This window comes from Bufo bufo, chromosome 5 (assembly GCF_905171765.1).
Source record: "Bufo bufo chromosome 5, aBufBuf1.1, whole genome shotgun sequence".
Classification (NCBI taxonomy): Eukaryota; Metazoa; Chordata; class Amphibia; order Anura; family Bufonidae; genus Bufo; species Bufo bufo.
Genome location: NC_053393.1, coordinates 90874921 through 90895680, shown reverse-complemented (window position 1 = coordinate 90895680; position 20760 = coordinate 90874921). Strand labels below are relative to the sequence as shown.

The window sequence follows — 20760 nt, the reverse complement described above, 5'->3', positions numbered from 1 at the left end:
AAATAAAAAAACAGTATGAATCACATTGCGGATTCCCTACTGAAATCAATAGGGAAGATCTGCATTTGTTTTTTGGCTCGATTTTTGCAGTACAGAATCCACACCAAAAAAACTTTATGTGAACATACCGTACACTTGTGTATTCCAAATGTGAAGAAAAACCTGACAGGTCTGTGTTTTAACTTTTCTTACCCAAACTGGTATTCTTGCTAGGCAACCCTAGGGGGCCTTCTTATGGCCCCTTAACACATGCTGACTATGCAGGCAATTATTGGGAATGAACCTTTTGTTCCTGATAATTGCCTGATCTGCATACAGATTCACTGTTTCTGGGCAGCAGATTTCTGTTTACCGAAAAACCATGCAGTGGTTTTCTTCCGGCCCATTCTCAGCATATTTGCCAGAACGCGGCCGTATCTCCACCGGTCCCCATTATAGTTAATGGGGCTGGACGGAGACTTACAAGCTTCCGGCAATGCCAGAATGCAGAGCGATACCACAGGCTGTTCCCTGCCAGAACTAGTGCTAATGTGAATATTGCCTTATTTTGGATTGAAGTTTTGGGACTTCCAAGCCAATTGTTACTTTTCCAAAGAGTTACGATATCAAGTTACAATATTTTTAACTTACAATGGTTATCCTGGAAAAGAATTACCATTGCAGTGTGTAATTTGCAGTAGTGTACAGTTTGATAACATCATTTATAGACACTTATTAAAGGGAGCAGGGCCCACCACCAACATCTGGAACAAATATCAGCTGGGGGATTCTTGATGGTGTTCCATCACCTGGACATCACTCAATTTGACACTTATGCCATTTGACATTGTTCTTGGTAGAAAGACACTATATCATCACTTGATCTCATTATCACAAAGAAAGATTACTGTAACACTACATATGATGATAGCTTTCACCTGAACTGGTGTTTTTTTTAACTGGAATCATCCAGACAGGACACTGTCACCACCCGGCGCGTCTGCAAACATTTCCATTAGACAAAACATACATACCTATGACGTAATTAAGAACATTCCATCCACCAAATGCAAACATGCCCTGGTAGAAAGCTTCTCCAATCTGAGACACATTAGGGAAATTGCCCTCGAATGCTCCGTAAAAATTGGACGTGTTACCCATAGCTAGATGGACAATGCCACTTATAACAATAGCAGTGAGTGAAGCCATTTTGAGCACCGTAAAAACGTTCTGCGCCAAAATAATCCATTTTGTACTTAAGCAGTTGAAAATCCCTACAGTCAGAATCAATGCAATAGCTATGGCCTTCTTTACTGTCTCGGGTGAAGGGCATCCTGGAAAAAAGGGTTGGATAACATATTCTGCAAACATTAGAGCTTGGACGGTTGTTGCAGCCGGTCTGAGGAAAATGATGAAGGTCCATAAGAAAATAAATGCAGGGATGGGGCCTAGTCCTTTCTTGATGTAGAAATATTCTCCTCCGGATGATGGAAAAGTAGTTCCCAGTTCTGCATAACACAGAGCTCCAGCCACTGATATTAAACCACATGCCGCCCATATCATAAGTGCCACTCCAACGTTCAGTTGTGAACATAGAAGAACAGCTCCAGGAGAGATGAAAATGCCAGAGCCCAAGATGACAGTTACTATGAAGCTGACGCCACTGAAATATCCAATAGTCCTTTTCAAGACAACCTTGTCCTCTGCCGTGTCCATTGCAGCTCACTGTACCTGCTCCGATACATCCTCCTTTATATAAAGGTATTTGTCTTGTTGATTTTGGCATGATGCAAAGTGAACGACAGAAAAACTAACAGACACTTTGTACTTTGTTCTTCTCCATCCTAGACAGGTGTGAATAGATGACTACATTGCTCGTTTAAGATGATTTCATTTGAATACTTCATTTTTATATATTTTAAAGAGCTGTACAATAGAATATGAGAAAACAGTAGTCATGGAAGTGACACATGCAGCGTCCGGGCTGCAGGGACATTCACATGAGCAAGTGGCCGGATGAGTGTAGCAGTAGTTGTGCCCACGGTTCTGAAGCTCCCTGGGATGGCATGCAGCGATGGAAAGGGCGCACCTGTTCTTCCCTTTAGGGGAATACTCCAGTTCTGGTGGCCTCTTGCCTGATGACAGTTGAGGTGCACCTGGTGTTGCAGGCTTTGAGGTGCAAGGCATGGTCCGCCCCAATTGGCATGACGCCAGCACTTTTCAGTGCAATAGCAGTGGAGAGAGAAAGGATGAGGCCAGGTTCGGCTACTTTCACAGACTTCTGTCAGGATGTTCCGGCGTCGAATGCTGGGAATCGGTCAGACAAAAATTGCTGCACTCAGCAGTTTCTATCGGGCCAATTCTCAGCATATTTGCAGGGTTGCGGACGGTTTTCCACCAGACCCCATTATAGCTACTGGGGCCGGCAGACATTCCAGTAGCGTCCAGCAATGCCAGATCTGGAGAACTCCAGCGGGATGTTTTCTGCCACAACAGCCTGCCGGAATGCTGTGCCCTAGTTGGGAAACTAGCCTAAGTTGCAGCAACTTCACTGTATTTTACTGCAGCAGTTTGTAAGTAGCTGGTACAGGCGCTGTGGGGCACGTTTATTAAGACCAGTGTTTTAGACGCCAGTCTTAATAAAGGCCCTGTGCTGGCGGAGGATCCCAGGCCCAGGCCCATCCATTAACCTCGGTGCATCCAGCGCCAGTTCTAAATGTAAGTGTCACGGATGTAATAGGGGAGAACACCAAAAGACAAGAAGGAAGGGTAAAGATACTAGGCCTCACCGCTAGGGAAGGAAAAGGGTCACCACCTATAAAACCCTGCTCCTGGCCCTAACTCCTTTCCGTATGGGCACCTCTCGATGGTAGAGATGCCCATACACAGGAACCTAGAAAACCCTGGTGACCCTCGGAAGCCCCAAAGGTAATGACAGGGCAGAGACAGCCCATTCCTTCCCTGGTGAAGGAACTAGCGTCTCGCTGAGGCCTAGTAAACAACCAGGGGGGGGGGGGGATACAAAACACAACAAGCGGGACACTTAACTTCTGAGGATGATGAATGAACAGGACTTCACCACGAACCACCACCACTCCAGCTCTTCCCAAACGAAATGAAGTTTTCTAGAGCAAGGAGTGATGGGTAAAGTCAGACTAAATAGGGATGGGTAAAAGTCACATGATCCACACCTGAACAGGAGGTGTGGACATACCAGCAACACACAGACAAAGTGAAACCAAAAGAGGCTGTCAGATCACTAATGTGCAGATAATCTTTCAGACCTAAGACCTGTCACAGGAGTGACAGTAACAGCTTTCTAGTCTTTTTTCTACGCCTAAAACAGGCATAGAAAGTTGTAATTGCCAGCCTGTCCCCTTCCCCGCCCACGCGGTGTTACGGGCGAAGGCGCAGATCGCGGGGCAACTAATCGTTGCGCCACCATCTGCACCTGAAATACACCTACTTTAGGTGTATTTCAGTATAGTAAATGACCCCCTGTGTGCTTTGGATATATGCAACTCGCAAGACCTTCCTCACTTTTGCTATGTAATAATGCAGAACTATCCACAATGGCATACAGTATGTGAACAGGGACACCTTCCTGTCCTTTGGCTATGTTGGGAAGCCTGAAGCTTGCTCCCAGCACATGCAGAGATGTCTGTACCTTGCAGTCCTCCTTATGGTCGCTCGACTACTGCTGCTTTCAGTAACTCTATTCCCTCAAGGGCTGGCAGGTTTGATGCTTTGAAATGTGCAGGGTAGGAGGATTCCCTGTGACCCTGCTCTATGATGCCTTCTTGCTGCTTACAGAACTGCAGCTCCCTGATATCATCACTTGATATCATTATCACAAAGGAAGATTACTGTAACACTACATATAATGTATGTGATAGCGTTCACCTGAACTGGTGTTTTTTTTTTAACTGGGATCACCCAGACAGGACACTGTCACTGTCACCACCCGGCACGTCTGCAAACATTTCCATTAGACAAAACATATATATCTATGATGTAATTAAGAACATTCGATCCACAAAATGCAAACATGCCCTGGTAGAAAGCTTCTCCAATATAATCCATTCTGTACTTAAACAGTTGATAATCCCTAGAGTCAGAATCAATGCAGTAGCTATGGCCTTCTTTACTGTCTCAGGTGTCGATAGTTCCACATTATTACATTTCTCTAGACTGACTAGAAGCTTCTTCTTAGAAAGGAAGGGGTAGAGCCAGCCCCCCCTAGCTACAGAACTAGGTATCTTCCACTCATACACGGCCCTTGGGTACACAAAATTGTCCAGTCATACTAAACACCACAGTCGAGGTCGGCACCTGCATTTTTACCTGCTGAATGTGAAAAGGTTTGAATAATAGATGACTATAAAAACATGCACTGCAGCTGACGCATTTCTGCATTCACTCAGAAATCATAGAAATGAATAGGAAAAGGTTTGTATAATAGATTCTAAAGAAATGCACTGCAGCTGACGCATTTCGGCATTTACTCACAACCCATAGAAATGAATGGGTTTAGCCAAATTAGCAAGCATTCGCTCACACCCTATGTTTTAAGTAAGCACTAATTCCTCAATCTCAATACATATAAATGCACAAAGTGAGTATATGGAAATAATAAAAACATAACTTTTACTAGGATATTAACATATATAGCAGTCATCTTCCCAGAATCGTTTGTCGGGGCCCCAATATGCATGTCCCAAGTTGTGAAGGGACAAGTAGATGACTGGTCCTAAAACTTGCCCTGGATGAAGAAAAGGGAGAAGGTCCTATTAGTCCCTTCCTAGGATATACAGAGCACCCACCCTGATAGGGGAGACCCCATCAGGAACATGTCCCTGAAGCGGCTGAATTCCCTAGCAGTGTACCTCACTCATGTCCCGACATTTTTTGACCAAAATCATGGACTCTTCAGGGAATTAAAGAGTGAAAACAAATAAGCGGTAAGAAACAAAAATGACAAAAATGACAGGGCTATTGCATATTTCAGTGGGTAATTGTGCAAAGTCAGTAGACTGCTCCTACTTTTAAGTGTTTAGAAGGAACCGATATGTGCCCGCACCCCCAATAGGTCAAATGGCAGGGTGGAAGGGTAGTGACCCTTCACCATGGGGCACCTAGAATAAAAACGGTGGTTTCTATAACCCCCAAGTCTCACCAAATACAATGGAGCAATGTAATTTGTGTTTCTTACTGCTTCTTTTTTCACTCTTTAATCCGCTGAAGAGTCAACACATTTGGATGAAATATGTCATGTCGGGACCTGAAGGAAGGGAAACGGCCGCCTCAGCGACAGGTTCCTTAAGGGGTCGACCTTATCGGGGTGGGTGCTCTGTATATCCTAGGTAGGGACTAATAGGGCCCTCTCCCTTTTCTTCATCCAGGGCAAGTGTAGGCCAAGTCATCTACTTGTACCTTCACAACTTAGGACATGCCTCGACAAACAAAGCATTGGAAAGAATGACCATTGATGGGTATTCTTCCTAGATACCCAATCAAAGAATACATCGGACGTGGTAAGATCAATCCTGAGTGCTAAACATTTATTGTTCATTTTATTCTCACCAATATATGATCTAAATATTGATGGCTGCTGTATATTTTAATATCCTAGTAAAAGTTCTGTGTTAATTATTTCCATATCCTTACTTTGTGCATTTATATCTATTGGGTTTAGCCAAAAACACGTAAAGAGTAATGCAAATAGTCAAGGCTGAACTGCAATTTATGCAAACCACCAACTGTGCCAGTTTCTGTTGAGATGCTCCAGGTGCCTAAGTGAAATAGCAAAAGTAGAATTTTTGGCCAAATAACATATTTACCTCATACAGATTGTTTTTTTTTTCTGTTTAAAAGAGTAATGATTTTTCATTAAGGGGCATATTGTTTTTTATTCACCTCGCAGTGTATGGATCAATGTGAGACCAAAACATCCATCATCAGTCTGTCTAAACAGCAAAACCATGGCACTCAATTCCCAGTAATAATATACAAGTCATTCTGTGACATAAATGATTTTAGCCTGGAGTTTTGTATATAGATGAAGCAATTTTGTGGATCAAAGGCGGCGGTGCTTCTTATGTTGGAGGTAATGCTGTACACACCGCTGTGTTTCACTCTTAGATAAACACTCGGCTTGCTGACATAAGTGCAGTGAATTGTGCGAGCTATTTTGTACATCATAAATAAGACGCCACTCAGGAGCAATTTAACCATTGTAAACGCATAATTCATATTCATATCATTCACTGAAACTGCGTGCATATGACAGAATATGTCCTAGCAAAATATTACAAATATATGATATCTGTAAATGCGGGCAGGCAGTGGCGTAACTATAAGGGTCACAGCAGTTGAAACCAGACCCACAAGCCAGGAGGGCACTAAGGATAAACATACTTCTTTCTGATCTCCTTTGATGTCTGGCATCCAAACTATCTTAACCCCTTAGTAACCACCCATATGCCTTTTTACGGCAGTCACTAAGGGTCTTTAGGCTGGGCCGCTGCCTTTTCACAGCGGCCCAGTCTAAGTGCTGCACATGAGAGCCGCGCTCCTGCTCTAACAGCCCGGATCGGCAGGAGTGTCGATTCGGGCTGTTTAACCCCTTACATGCTGCTAGCAGTGGTGCCTGCCGCATGTAAGTGGTGACAGAGGGAGCAATCCCCCTCTGTCTCCCATCGGCACCCCGCAAATGCCATCGTGGGGTGCCAATGTGTGTAAAGGCTGGCTGGGGCATGGTATAGGCCCCAAGCCTGCCTTGAGTGTTTTCCAGCAGGCTGTACCTCTCTGGCGCAGCCTGCTGGTCAATGTCAGTATAGCCTTGACATTAAGATTCAATGCACTATAGGGATAGTGCATTATATTTTAAAAGCAATCTAAATATTTACTGTTATAGTCCCCTTGTGGGACTATTAAGTGGTAAAAAAAAAAGTTAAAAAAAATACATTTATTTAAAAAATATGTTTTTTTCCTTTGAAAATACGCTTTTCAATGAAAAAAATAGCAAAAAGAAAATCTCCCCTACATGTTTGGTATCGCCGTGTCCGTAAAACAACCCGCACTACACAAATATCATGTAAATTATCCCCTACAGTGAACCGTAAAAAAAAAAGGCAGAATTGCTCATTTATTCTTAGTTGCCACCAAAAAAATTTAATAACAAGCGATCAAAAAGTGTAATTTACCCCAAAATGTTACCAATGAAAACTACAGGTCGTCCCGCACAACTCTATAGAAAGAGAAATACAAAAGTTAAGGGTCTAAGGATGTGGCGATCAAAAAGATTTTCTTCCTTTTAAAAACAGGGGTTTTATTGCACAAAAGTAGTAAAACGTAAAACAAAAAAATATATATGTATTTGGTATTGCTGTAATCATACTGACCCAGAGAATAAAGATATTATGTTATTTATACCAAAAAAGGAGCGCCGTAAAATTTATAATGTAAAAACTCTGTGGCAGTATTGCTGTTTTTCCCTATCTCCCTCCCAGAAAGAGTTAATCAGAAAGTTATGTGTACTCCAAGATGACACCATTAAAAACGACAACTTGTCCCGTAAAATACTAGCCCTCATACAGCTACATAGACGGAAAAATAAAAAAGTTATAGCTCTTGGAAGGCGACAATGAAAAAGGGCTGGTCACTAAGGGGTTAAAGGGATTGGCCCGTCTCGTACATTGGTGGCATATCGCTAGGATCTGGGACTCACACCGATCTCTAGAACAGAACCCGCAAAGTGAAAGAGTGGACTGCACAATATGCAGCCACCCACCATTCATATCTTTGGGACTGCCGAGTGCTGACAGTGTAAATGTGATCACTGCCTGACTCTGTCAGTCAAAGTGCAAAGGGCACGGCAGTTGCAGAGAGAGCAGAGCCTCTAGGTGTAACGGCAACACCCTTATTGCTCTTAGAGGCTTATTTGCATATATTAAAACATCATTTTCACAGCAATGCGAGCACATGTATGGGATCAACACAGATACCTTCAGCTGCCAAGCACGCATGCAACAGGTCAGACAGTTTCATAGGTGCAAATCTGCTGACAGATGCCCTTTAACCCCTTCCTGCATTCTCAGGTACATGGACGTGGCGGAATGTGGTCTTTTGCAGCATCCTCGTGTACATGTACGTGGTCTGATTGAGCGGACACAGAAGCTGCACTCGTTCGATCAGCAGCAGGTGCACGGCTGTTACTAGCTGTATCTGCCAGCATCGCTGAAAACGCAGATGCTGGTGGATTAATCCCTCTGATGCAGCCGTCAATGCTTACCGCTGCATCAAAGAGATTTGCAGAGAGAGGGGGCTCCCTCTGTGACTCCATTGGCCCCCCCGCACTGCAATGACTTGGGGGGGACGATGGCCTTTATGGCAACCCTAGGCCTTGCAAAGGCCAGGGGGCCCGCCAGCTACAGAGACATATGAGGCAACTGTCAGTGTGAAACTGACAGTTCAATGCAGCACAATACAGCATGTATTGTGCTGCATTGAAACAAGGTTCAAACCCTGAAAAGTCCCCAAAAAACACCCTTTCCGCTCAAATTATATACAATAAAAAAATAAATAGACATATTAGGTATCGCCACATCCGTAACTACCGGCTCTATAAAAATTTTATATGATCTATCCCGTCAGGTGAACGATGATAAAAAAAAATACTGAATAAAAAACTGGGCCAAAATAGCCTTTTTTGTCACCTTGCCACACAAAAAGCCTAATATGAGCCATGAAAATGAATTATGTACCCCAAAATTGTACCAATAAAAATGTCACCTTGTCCAGCAAAAAACAAGCCCTTACACAAGATGATCGGCTGAAAAATATAAAAAAAATACACTCACCTAAAGAATTATTAGGAACACCTGTTCTATTTCTCATTAATGCAATTATCTAGTCAACCAATCACATGGCAGTTGCTTCAATGCATTTAGGGGTGTGCTCCTGGTCAAGACAATCTCCTGAACTCCAAACTGAATGTCAGAATGGGAAAGAAAGGTGATTTAAGCAATTTTGAGCGTGGCATGGTTGTTGGTGCCAGACGGGCCGGTCTGAGTATTTCACAATCTGCTCAGTTACTGTGATTTTCACGCACAACCATTTCTAGGGTTTACAAAGAATGGTGGGAAAAGGGAAAAACATCAAGTATGCGGCAGTCCTGTGGGCGAAAATGCCTTGTGGATGCTAGAGGTCAGAGGAGAATGGGCCGACTGATTCAAGCTGATAGAAGAGCAACGTTGACTGAAATAACCACTCGTTACAACCGAGGTATGCAGAAAAGCATTTGTGAAGCCACAACACGCACAATCTTGAGGCGGATGGGCTACAACAGCAGAAGACCCCACCGGGTACCACTCATCTCCACTACAAATAGGAAAAAGAGGCTACAATTTGCACGAGCTCACCAAAATTGGACTGTTGAAGACTGGAAAAATGTTGCCTGGTCTGATGAGTCTCGATTTCTGTTGAGACATTCAAATGGTAGAGTCCGAATTTGGCGTAAACAGAATGAGAACCTGTATCCATTCTCTGATCCAGCAGGATAATGCACCATGTCACAAAGCTCGAATCATTTCAAATTGGTTTCTTGAACATGACAATGAGTTCACTGTACTAAAATGGCCCCCACAGTCACCAGATCTCAACCCAATAGAGCATCTTTGGGATGTGGTGGAACGGGAGCTTCATGCCCTGGATGTGCATCCCTCAAATCTCCATCAACTGCAAGATGCTATCCTATCAATATGGGCCAACATTTCTAAAGAATGCTATCAGCACCTTGTTGAATTAAGGCAGTTCTGAAGGCAAAAGGGGGTCCAACACCATATTAGTATGGTGTTCCTAATAATTCTTTAGGTGAGTGTATATGACTCTCAGAAAATGGTGGCACAAAAACAGGATTTTTTCAAAAATGCTTTTATTGTGTAAAATTGCAGAAAAAAAAATAGGCATGTTGCTACACATAAGATTGTAACCACCAAGCTAGTTGACTCTTCTGAGTATACTGTAACCATCAAGCTTGGAGCGCTGTAAAATTTATAACGTAAAAACTCTGTGGCGTGGTAGCGCCGGATTGGTGGAGGCGGGGCGCGATGAAATTAACTGTGAGACCGCTGTGCTGTGCTGCCGGTCAGGCAAGACCTGACTGGCCATTATTAAAGTAAGATGAGGGGCCCGGTCGCAACTGCGACCGCTGCGACCCCTATAGTTATGCCACTGTCTGAGTAGGCTTCACTACTGATTTTGGCTCACAATAACTGATAGAAATAACTGACCAAATAACTTTAGTGTGAACTCGGCCTTATATAAAGATTATAATTAGATAGATAGATAGATAGATAGATAGATAGATAGATAGATAGATAGACCATGCAGCATGTTCTGACTCAATATCCTGACAATAAGTGTTGTGTTTAATGGATCCATGTAATAATAGCAGTCTGTATTGAACTGTGTACTTGCTTCAAACTGAAATCTTGTAGTTATGCACCAAAACAGTTGGTGAAAGGATGATAATTTGGCAGAGTTGAGCAGCACATGAAAACACCAGTGCAGATATAACATAAAACGGCTATTACTGGCAAGAAGGAGGGAGGGGGCTGCAATAACAGGGCAACATACAGGGAGACAAGAGGGACAAACTTATACAGCAATGCAAAAATAACACTAATGATAATGAACCATGAATACATGGGACATGACACAGCATGTTTCTATTTTATACAGGGCACAGTATGTTACCGCAGGTTTCTGTTATACAGTATATAAGAAGCTTATATTTCATTGTGTGATTAAATTCACAACTTACACAACACCTCACTTGCTGGAATCACCAAGAAAATAATCAGTATTGTTCTCTAGATATTCATTTTGATGAATGTAGAATCTTTATTCTCATTTATTGCTTATGTGTTTTGTCATTTGCATTCTCTCTTTTCATGGTGAATGAGCGAGTTGAATGGCATCAAAGCTCGCTGTATCTATATTTACATTCACCTGGGGAAATTAAAAGCCAGCGCTATCAACCACGGAAAGTGACTATTAATATTCTAGAAAAATGAAAGCCGACAGCTCAATTAAAATGACAGAACTATGCAATCAAGTTGCACTTTTAATTTAATATAAAAAGCCACTACTCAGCCTAATGAGATTTCCTCGGGAGTAGGAGAAAGCAATGGTTGATATTCAGTCTATAAAAAATTTTTACATTTTATTTTTTTAAATGTAAGCTGTATTTGAAACAATCCACTCAGCAATAGGGAAGTAATAATGCCCAATTACTGTTGTAGTCATTCAATGTCCATAGCAGTAACTAATTGTATTACCTTCATTATTCATTTCACTAATTAAAGGGGTTCGCCAGGCTTTTTAAAAAATCTGTCCTTGATTCTTCCCTGTGAAAGAATGTTGGTTTGTTAATACTTACCCACCGTTTGCGCAGCCAATGTGTAATATCTGTCTTTAATAAGCTACCATTAGTGTCATTTGTGTATGTATTCCAGGTCCTCTTACACTGCTATGTAACTGTTATTTTTTGTATTACATGTTATATGCATGGTTCACCAGAAGGTGAAAGCGTATATGGCAGAGAGAGAGGGAGAGATCTTTAGATAGAATAGAATTTACCATCCCAGTCTCCCCCTTTTGGGCAGAAGTGGGCCAGTCCCGTTTCCTACCAAGGGAGAGGCTGCAGGAAGTTTTCAGTCAGTCTTAGTCTAGTCTAGAGTCGAAAGGAGATGAGAATCACCCTGACTCCTTACAGATTAACCGACAGAGTGTTGCAAGGGGGTCAGCAGCCAAAGGCACCCCACTCCAAAGGTACCAGAACAGCCCTAAAGTCCAGTGACCAGACTAAAGCCGAGTTTAGCACAGCAGAGAGATAAAGCAGAATATTTAAGTTTGCCTGACAGTTTATGCAAAAACCTGCTGGAACCAAGAGAAACACCACTTATTGTATGGATGCAAATTGATTCAAGTAAAGCTGGATACAAGCTATAAAAGCCTGGACTCGACTATTTCTCCACCTCCACCATTACTCTCCCCTTTATTGCTTCACAGCCTAACACTGGGGAATGGCGTTAACCAGGTAGGAGCACAGTAACACACAAATTATTAAAGGGATTCTGTCATCTCTTTTTACCCTATAGAGATGCGGACATGCACGGCTAGATCGCCGCTAGCATGTCCGCAATATACCTGTCCCATATCGCTGAGTGGTTTTACTGAGTGTAAAAAATTCTTTTATATATATATATGTAAATCAGCCTGGTAAGGAGCCCAAGGGGCTGTACTAACCGTTCTGGAGCCCAGCCATGCCCCCCTGTGAGGGAGCCCAGCACCGCCTGTAACCAGCAATCTCCTCCTTGCTCACAAAGTCAGATCGCCGTAATCTTGCGATGTGCGAGCTCGCACATGCGCAGTTCCTTCCCTGAGGCTGATGCCAGCACACTATTGCACATCGCGAGATTACGGCGATCTGACTTTGTGAGCAAGGAGGAGATTGCTGGTTACAGGCGGTGCTGGGCTCCCTCACAGGGGGGCATGGCTGGGCTCCAGAACGGTTAGTACAGCCCCTTGGGCTCCTTACCAGGCTGATTTACATATATATATATAAAATAATTTTTTACACTCAGTAAAACCACTCAGCGATATGGGACAGGTATATTGCGGACATGCTAGCGGCGATCTAGCCGTGCATGTCAACATCTCTATAGGGTAAAAAGAGGTGACAGAATCCCGTTAAGGCCATTCCACAGCCCTCGGACATGATCAGCCCTGGGGCAGGGCGGCACGTCCTAGATGCTGTTGCGGTCACACAGGCTGCATGTTCTCCCAGTTGTTCCCTAGTCTTCCTGTTCAGCTGCATAATAGTAAAAGTAAAAGTGATCATCCACAATTCCCACACTTGGGTACATGAGGTCTAACTCATCTTCCTGGACTACTGGGCGGAGTTAAAGGAGTCATCAAAGATTAGAAAACATTATTTTTCCAGAAACAGTGTCCATGGCTTGTGTCCGGGATTGCAGCACATCCCTAGTCAAAAAAGTGGGGTTATGCTGTAATACCAGACAGCCTATTGACAGTAGTAAAGGAGTAGTGGAACTGTTCTATAAAAGCAAATTTAAAAGTTTTATTTTATTTTTTTTCTTACCTCTTCATCTGTAGTCAGATCTAATTGTAACAGAAGCAGATGTGGATACACTGTGTCACCTGAACATAGTTGGCTTGGGGCTACGTATATCTAAGTAGTCACCCTGGTCTTCACCCTTTTATTATACGGGGACTTGGTCTCCACTGCAGGGGAACTACCAGGCTGCTACCTATTGTAGAAGTTTCTGTTCAAGTGACTGCTGAACCACAGAGGTCAAGAGACCCTGGTGTGAAGCATCAAGTGACCAGGGACATGCCAAGGATGGGGCAGACAGAGAATGTTCAATTCAATAATCAGGCCAATGGTCAGAGTGTGCAGCACAGAGGGTCAAGATCCAGCAGTCAAGCAGACGTCAGGCACGGGTGATCAAAACATGTATAGTGCACCTTCACAGGGAAACTAAAATGCTTGAAAGATTATTGCTCAGGTATCTGCCCCTGTGGGAGGATGCCTTACAGTTGCAAGAAAAAGTATGTGAACCCTTTGGAATGATATGGATTTCTGCACAAATTGGTTATAAAATGTGATCTGATCTTCATCTAAGTCACAACAATAGACAATCACAGTCTGCTTAAACTAATAACACACAAAGAATTAAATGTTACCATGTTTTTATTGAACACACCATGTAAACATTCACAGTGCAGGTGGAAAAAGTATGTGAACCCTTGGATTTAATAACTGGTTGAACCTCCTTTGGCAGCAATAACTTCGACCAAACGTTTCCTGTAGTTGCAGATCAGATGTGCACAACGGTCAGGAGTAATTCTTGACCATTCCTCTTTACAGAACTGTTTCAGTTCAGCAATATTCTTAGGATGTCTGGTGTGAATCGCTTTCTTGAGGTCATGCCACATCATCTCAATCGGGTTGAGGTCAGGACTCTGACTGGGCCACTCGAGAAGGCGTATTTTCTTCTGTTTAAGCCATTCTGTTGATTTACTTCTATGCTTTGGGTCGTTGTCCTGTTGCAACACCCATCTTCTGTTGAGCTTCAGCTGGTGGACAGATGGCCTTAAGTTCTTCTGCAAAATGTCTTGATAAACTTGGGAACTCATTTTTACTTTGATGATAGCAATCCGTCCAGGCCCTGATGCAGCAAAGCAGCCCCAAACCATGATGCCCCCACCACCATACTTCACAGTTAGGATGAGGTTTTGATGTTGGTGTGCCTCTGTTTCTCCACACACAGTGTTGTGTGTTTCTTCCAAACAACTCAACTTTGGTTTCATCTGTCCACAGAATATTTAGCCAGTACTGCTGTGGAACATCCCGGTGCTCTTGTGCAAACTGTAAAGGTGCAGCAATGTTTTTTTGGGACAGCAGTGGCTTCCTCTTTGGTATCCTCCCATGAAATCCATTCTTGTTTAGTGTTTTACATATTGTAGATTCGCTAACAGGGATGTTAGCATATGCCAGAGACTTTTGAAAGTCTTTAGCTGACACTCTAGGATTCTTCTTCACCTCATTGAGCAGTCTGCGCTGTGCTCTTTCAGTCATCTTTACAGGACGGCCACTCCTAGGGAGAGTAGCAGCAGTGCTGAACTTTCTCCATTTATAGACAATTTGTCTTACCGTGGACTGATGAACAGCAAGGCTTTTGAAAATACTTTTATAACCCTTTCCAGCTTTATGCAAGTCAACAATTCTTAATCGTAGGTCTTCTGAGAGCTCTTTTGTGCGAGGCATCATTCACATCAGGCAATGCTTCTTGTGAAAAGCAAACCCAGAACTGGTGTGTGTTTTTTATAGGGCAGGGCAGCTGTAACCAACACCTCCAATCTCATCTCATTGATTGGACTCCAGTTGGCTGACACCTCACTCCAATTAGCTCTTGGAGATGTCATTAGTCTAGGGGTTCACATACTTTTTCCACCTGCACTGTTAATGTTTACATGGTGTGTTCAATAAAAACATGGTAACATGTAATTCTTTTTGTGTTATTAGTTTAAGCAGGCTGTGATTGTCTAGTGTTGTGACTTGAAGATGAAGATCAGATCACATTTTATGACCAATTTGTGCAGAAATCCATATCGTTCCAAAGGGTTCACATACTTTTTCTTGCAACTGTAAATAACAATGAAACGACTTCCATAGGGAGCATAGGAGGTGTGTTCACTGGCCCTATAAGAAGACCAGAGTAGTGCACATATGCTCCCTAGGGGCACTAGGAGAGGCTGCACAGGCATAGTTAAAACCCTGACTGAGTGCTCCGACATCCATATCCACCGAGGAAGCAGATAATGAACTGGTGAGTAACCCTGCAGCTGTGCCCTTTGAGAGCAGAGGCACTACAGCAGGCATGGACCTCTGGCATAACATTAATTTATTTAATAATAATAAAATGTATTTATATAGCGCCACCATATTCCGCAGCGCTTTACAAATTCATAGGGGTCATGTACAAAACAAAAGTAACTGGCTAATATGCTACTGAAACACTAGGAGTCAGGGCCCTGCTCACAAGAGCTTACAATCTATGAGGAATTGGGGGTGACACATAAGGTAGTTGATTGTGATAAGTTGGATTTGAGCCATTATTGAACTGACAGGAGTGGTGCCGGCCAATCTGCTTCGGGTTTGGGACTACTAGAGGATCAAGTTCAGGCCAGAGGAGTTGGTGGGGGAAGGTTAGTCGGGGAATAGTCAGTTTAGGTAGCTTGATAAGTCTGCCTAAAAAGATGTGCTTTTAAGGCACGTTTGAAGGTGGAGAAGTTCCGGGGCAGAGTATTCCAGAGAGTAGGTGAAGCTCGAGAAAAGTCGGGAGTGAGAGGTACGAATTATGGAGGTTAGTAATTTTAGGTCGCTAACAGAATGAAGAGCACAAGTAGGGTGGTAGATGGAGATGAGAGAGGAGATATATGGAGGTGCAGCACTGTGGAGAGTTTTGTGGGTGAGGGTGAGAAGTTTGAACTGTATTCTGTGGTGGATGGGCAACCAGTGAAGTGATTGGCACAGACTAGTAGCATCAGTGTAGCGGTTGGATGTATAGCTGAGCCTGGCTGCAGAATTTAGAACAGACGGAAGGGGGGAGAGTTTAGTGAGAGGGGGACCGATTAGTAATGCGTTGCAGTAGTCAAGACGAGAATGAATAAAGTCAACAAGAGTTTTTGCCATTTCCAGAGTAAGAAAAGGGCGGATTCTGGCGATATTCTTGAGGTGCAGACGACAAGAGCGTGTAAGTAATTGAATATGGGGAACAAAGAAAAGATCAGAGTCAAATGTGGCCCCAATACAGAGGGCATGTTGCACAGGAGTTATGATAGTGCTGCAGACTGAAATTTAAATATCAAGTTTAGGTGAATTAGTGGATGGGGGAAAGACAAGAAGTTCCGTTTTTGAGAGGTTCAGTTTTAGATACAGAGAGGACATGATGTTAGAGACATCTGCCAGACAATTACTGGTGTTTTGGAGTAAAGCAGGGGTGATGTTAGGGGATGAAGTATATAGTTGGGTGTCACCAGCATAGAGATCGTATCGAAAGCCAAATCTACTGATAGTCTGTCCGATGGGGGCTGTATAGAGGGAGTAAAGTAGAGGACCTAGTACTTAGCCCTGAGGAACGCCGACATCAAGAGGAAGAGGAGAAGAAGAAGAGCCAGCTAATGATACACTAAAGGAGCGGCCAGAGAGATAGGAAGAGAGAGTAGTGTCCTATTAGGCTTCATTTGTGCAGAGGTTTTACAGACATACCAAAGTGGAAAGTGTCCCCATTAACTATCACATCATCTGCTCAAATATAACAAATGAATATACTCATACCTAGTGACCCCCCAGTACAAGAAAAATAAAAAAATCGCATTAACTAGGGAGCAAATAGAACACTTACCTGCTCCCCGCTTTTCATCTTTTTAGCTGCAGATCCGCCAATTTCTAGCCTCCTTTTCTGTCCTACCAGATGGCACACCACTTCTCCGACTCCCTGACGCTTACTGATCATTTGATAGTCCAAAACACTGTCCTTTAATTGGATTGACTGCTCATATGAACAGCCAGGGACATAGATATAGGGGGTGCAGAGGTTGGGAGCCTAAGGGGGCCCAAAGACCCTTGTGCTGCATAAGAAGACACCAGTATTATAGAAAGTGCATGCTGGTCAAGTTACATCTCTGGCTGGAAGGAAGGGGTTAGAGTCAAGAATTTGGTATGGGGGGAGGGGTGCCATTTCAATTTTTGCCTTAGGCAGCACAAAGACTATGTGCCTCTCTGCCCCTCGCCACAAAGCACTGGGGGGAGGGGGCTCAAGCTGAACTCTTGCACCAGGCCCCAGAGCCTTTAGCTACACCACTGATAACAGTGTTGGCCAATCCGAGGGTAGGCCTAGACAAGTGTATTGTCCCGAAACATACCTCAAGACATTGTAATTGTGTTTAATGGAAATGTGCTAACTGTAATGCAAAGTAATGTCACCAATGCAAAAAATTCCCCTTAACACGCTGATAATCCATGGTAATCATCATCTGTAGACACATGCAGCGTCCCACTCAGGACACGTGGGAACTGCAAAATTACTGTGAAACGGTATTACCATATTGCATGTCATTTTGTATTACAACACCTGTTGTATCCCTGTTCATAGGCTGGTCTGGTGTAATTTATACATCCCACCAGTAGATGGGGATAGTACTTAGGTCATATAAATACTTAGGTCAGGCCTAGTGTAAAAGAGAGAGGGTGTGGAGGAAGGTAGAGAAAAGTGAGGAGATGAGAGGAGCAGAGTCAGTTGTTAAGCTGAGGCTACACACCACAGATTAGTGGGTGAAGCCAGCTGCAGAAATTAGGTAGAGCCAAGGTATGAGGCACAGGAGATCGTTTTCCTTCTGTGATCCTCTTAGTTCCTACATCCTACAACCAGAGGATAGTGTTTTCGTCCCTGAAAGAAACCCTAGCTAAAGAGAGACATCGGTGATAACAGCCACTACCTAAGGCTTAATGGGCACCTTTGCACATGGTGGAGGACAATCTAGCTACAGGCAGCCTCCCCATACATTGAAGAATACAGATTAGCTACCTGTTCAAGAGCTTGGAAGAAACAGAAAGAATAGGACTAAGCACACCAATAAGTATTACAGGCAATCTCACCAAATAACTCTGGTTTACAAGGGACCTGAAGCAAAGTCACCTACCAGAAATACTTATTCAGAACCACAGCCTGAGTCAAAACCCAGCCAAACCTATTGACAGTGGATCAACAGAATTCCTCTAAATTGCAAAGGACTGTATTCTGTCTGGATGTATATGCCGCAACTGGAACCAACCTCAGCAAATGTTGTGAGTTGTATCCTACCACTGTCTACTTCATTCTTCAATACCACTACAACTGGTTGTACCACCATTAACGGTACTGGCGTCACGACAAATAACACCAAGGGACCCAGCTGCCACAAGCACCCTTAACACCACTGCCATCAAGGGCACCTCAACCTCCATCCAGGCTGGTGCTTCCCTACCACAGAGCGTGCCCCGGAGGATTTTGTGCTGTCTTCCTCAACTTTGTGCTGCCGGCCCAGGGAGGCTTTCTGCTAACCGTGAGTAAACCGATGAACTGTGTTATTATTTGGCCCCTCATCGGCCCACCGTGCACCTCACGTGTTGCCCCTGCGGTTCTGGCTGGCTGCATATCTTTATTGGCGTCACGAACAGGATATTAACCCCTGCGCCATATTTGAAAGACTGTCGCATGAGAATAAGACCCTTTTGCTTTATTGAGAGACTTCTACTTATTGCGCACTGTATTGGGCCACAGAACTGTTTAAACTGTTTGGGAATTACATGGAAGTGCTATACTAGTCATCAGCATAAAAATCGCAGTGTTAAAAGTGAGAAAAGCAGACATTTGTGTGTTACTAAAACGGCTTGCTGTCATTGAATAGACTGTTTCTATGCACTTAAGATGGCCGCCGGAGGCCTTCTTGTTTGAAAAAAAACTACTGCGCCATCACTGTGGATAAGTTAGTGACAACCCCTGAAGAGCGGGAAAACCTAGTGCCGCCCATTTATGCAAAATTGTCCGGCCAGCCCTTCCTACCTGTTGCTGTATAAATTCTGGGAGGCCAATCCTATATGCAAACGCAGCGCCGCCTCCTCTGTTTGCAGCCACATCAAAGTGAGACGCCACGCACGGGAGGAGAGTGTGACGTGCGTATATCCTAAACATCGTGAGATTTCACATGCGAACTAACGGAGAGGAGAGGATCCATTGCTTGCCGTCCCCCAAGTAGAAATCACAACCTGTGAGTACTCTGATTTGCCCCTGCTAACCATAAGGGAGCATCGATAGCCAGGAGCGCTGTCCAAGATTTAAACTAGCGCTGTTCAAACCCTGCATTCAGCCGGCACCGAGTTTCTTAAAGGACCATACACCCGCAAGATAGCGGTCGCCCATAGCAACAAAAGTGTCTACAGCCACAGTTAACATATCTAATCACAATTCACCTGCTGTTACCATGTCTGTGCAGGAAGATAAAGTGCAGCCTGACCTCCGCGGACCCCCTGCGGCAGCCGCAGCCGATCCCAGCGCAATACCAACTGCTGCAGCACCAAGTTTAATGCCTTTAACTATGCCTTATTATTTTGGGGCCCCCTGGTTCCCACGGTATTCTGGAGAAGTTCATACTTTAAGGGATTTTAAAGAGAAAATTCTTGCTGTGTTCAGATTGTACCCTGTATCCCCAGAGCAACAGATGGAGATTCTCCTTGCGCAATTGGAAGGAGCTGCTCTCAGAGAAGTGAGATCCTGGCCAAGCTCAGAATGGAGGACACTGGAGCAGATATTTGAATGCCTCTACACCACCTTTGAACCCAGAACCGTGTCAGAGGTCAAGATGAGGTTCTTCAGCAAGAAACAGCAATCGGGTGAGTCACTCAGAGACTTTGCATTATCTTTGCAGGAAGCCCTTAGAGCTGTTGTCCAAGTAGACCCCCGTGAGGCAGAGAATCAGGACACAACCCTGAAAGAGCAATTTATTGAAGGTGTCAATACAGACAATTTAAAGAGCCAGCTAAGAATGTTAGCCGCCCAGCATCCAAGTGCTGCTTTCTTAGACTTCAAAGAATTAGCTATCAGTATACTGGGAAAAAATCCACCAACAGAACCTGTTGGATCCGCTGTAGTGCCAGCAACCCAAGCCCCAATTCCTGACGCAGTTGCCGCCCTTACTGAGCAAGTCCAATTCCTGACTAGAAGTCTGGAAAAAGTTCACCAAAAGTTGGAACAGTGGGAAAAACCATTAGTGCTGGAGGATGAGAATCCTGTGTCCAGAAGGCTCTTCTCTCCTAACTATAAAGAGACTTATTCCAGAAATTCGGGTGGATGCCTTCCTGACCGCACTAGTACCCCTAAGCGGCCTATCTGCACATACTGTCACAAACCAGGCCATACTGAAGCAGCCTGCTGGCAGTTAAACGGGCGACCCCCGAGGCCAAGGACCACCCCTCGGGAGGTAAATCAATAAGTCCAGAAGATCCCTATTGGATGCCAAGATATGTAGGATCCCGTCCAGAAGTGACACTTCAAATAAATGGAGTTCCTTTTGTTACCCTAGTTGAGACAGGATCCCAAGTCACTACCATTCAACAAACAGCATTTGAAAAATACTGGGACCAAAATCAGC

At 43.9% G+C, this 20760-nt stretch overlaps 1 protein-coding gene and 1 long non-coding RNA gene across 2 annotated transcripts in view; both read right to left on the bottom strand.

Annotated features, from left to right (window-relative positions):
* LOC121001809 (b(0,+)-type amino acid transporter 1-like) overlaps positions 1-1702 on the bottom strand; it is a 53208-nt gene extending 51506 nt beyond the window's left edge. Inside the window, exon 1 of the mRNA XM_040433025.1 lies at positions 1014-1702. Within this exon, the coding sequence (XP_040288959.1) occupies positions 1014-1695 (682 nt within the window). The 5' untranslated portion in view covers positions 1696-1702. The remainder of the gene's footprint in view (positions 1-1013) is intronic.
* Positions 1703-2367: 665 nt separating this feature from the next.
* LOC121001810 lies at positions 2368-20540 on the bottom strand. Its single transcript, XR_005779147.1, has 3 exons — positions 20529-20540; positions 8226-8232; positions 2368-2494 (listed from the first exon to the last, which is right to left on the bottom strand). It is a non-coding gene; the product is annotated as an uncharacterized LOC121001810 (long non-coding RNA).
* Between the last annotated feature and the right edge of the window lie 220 nt (positions 20541-20760).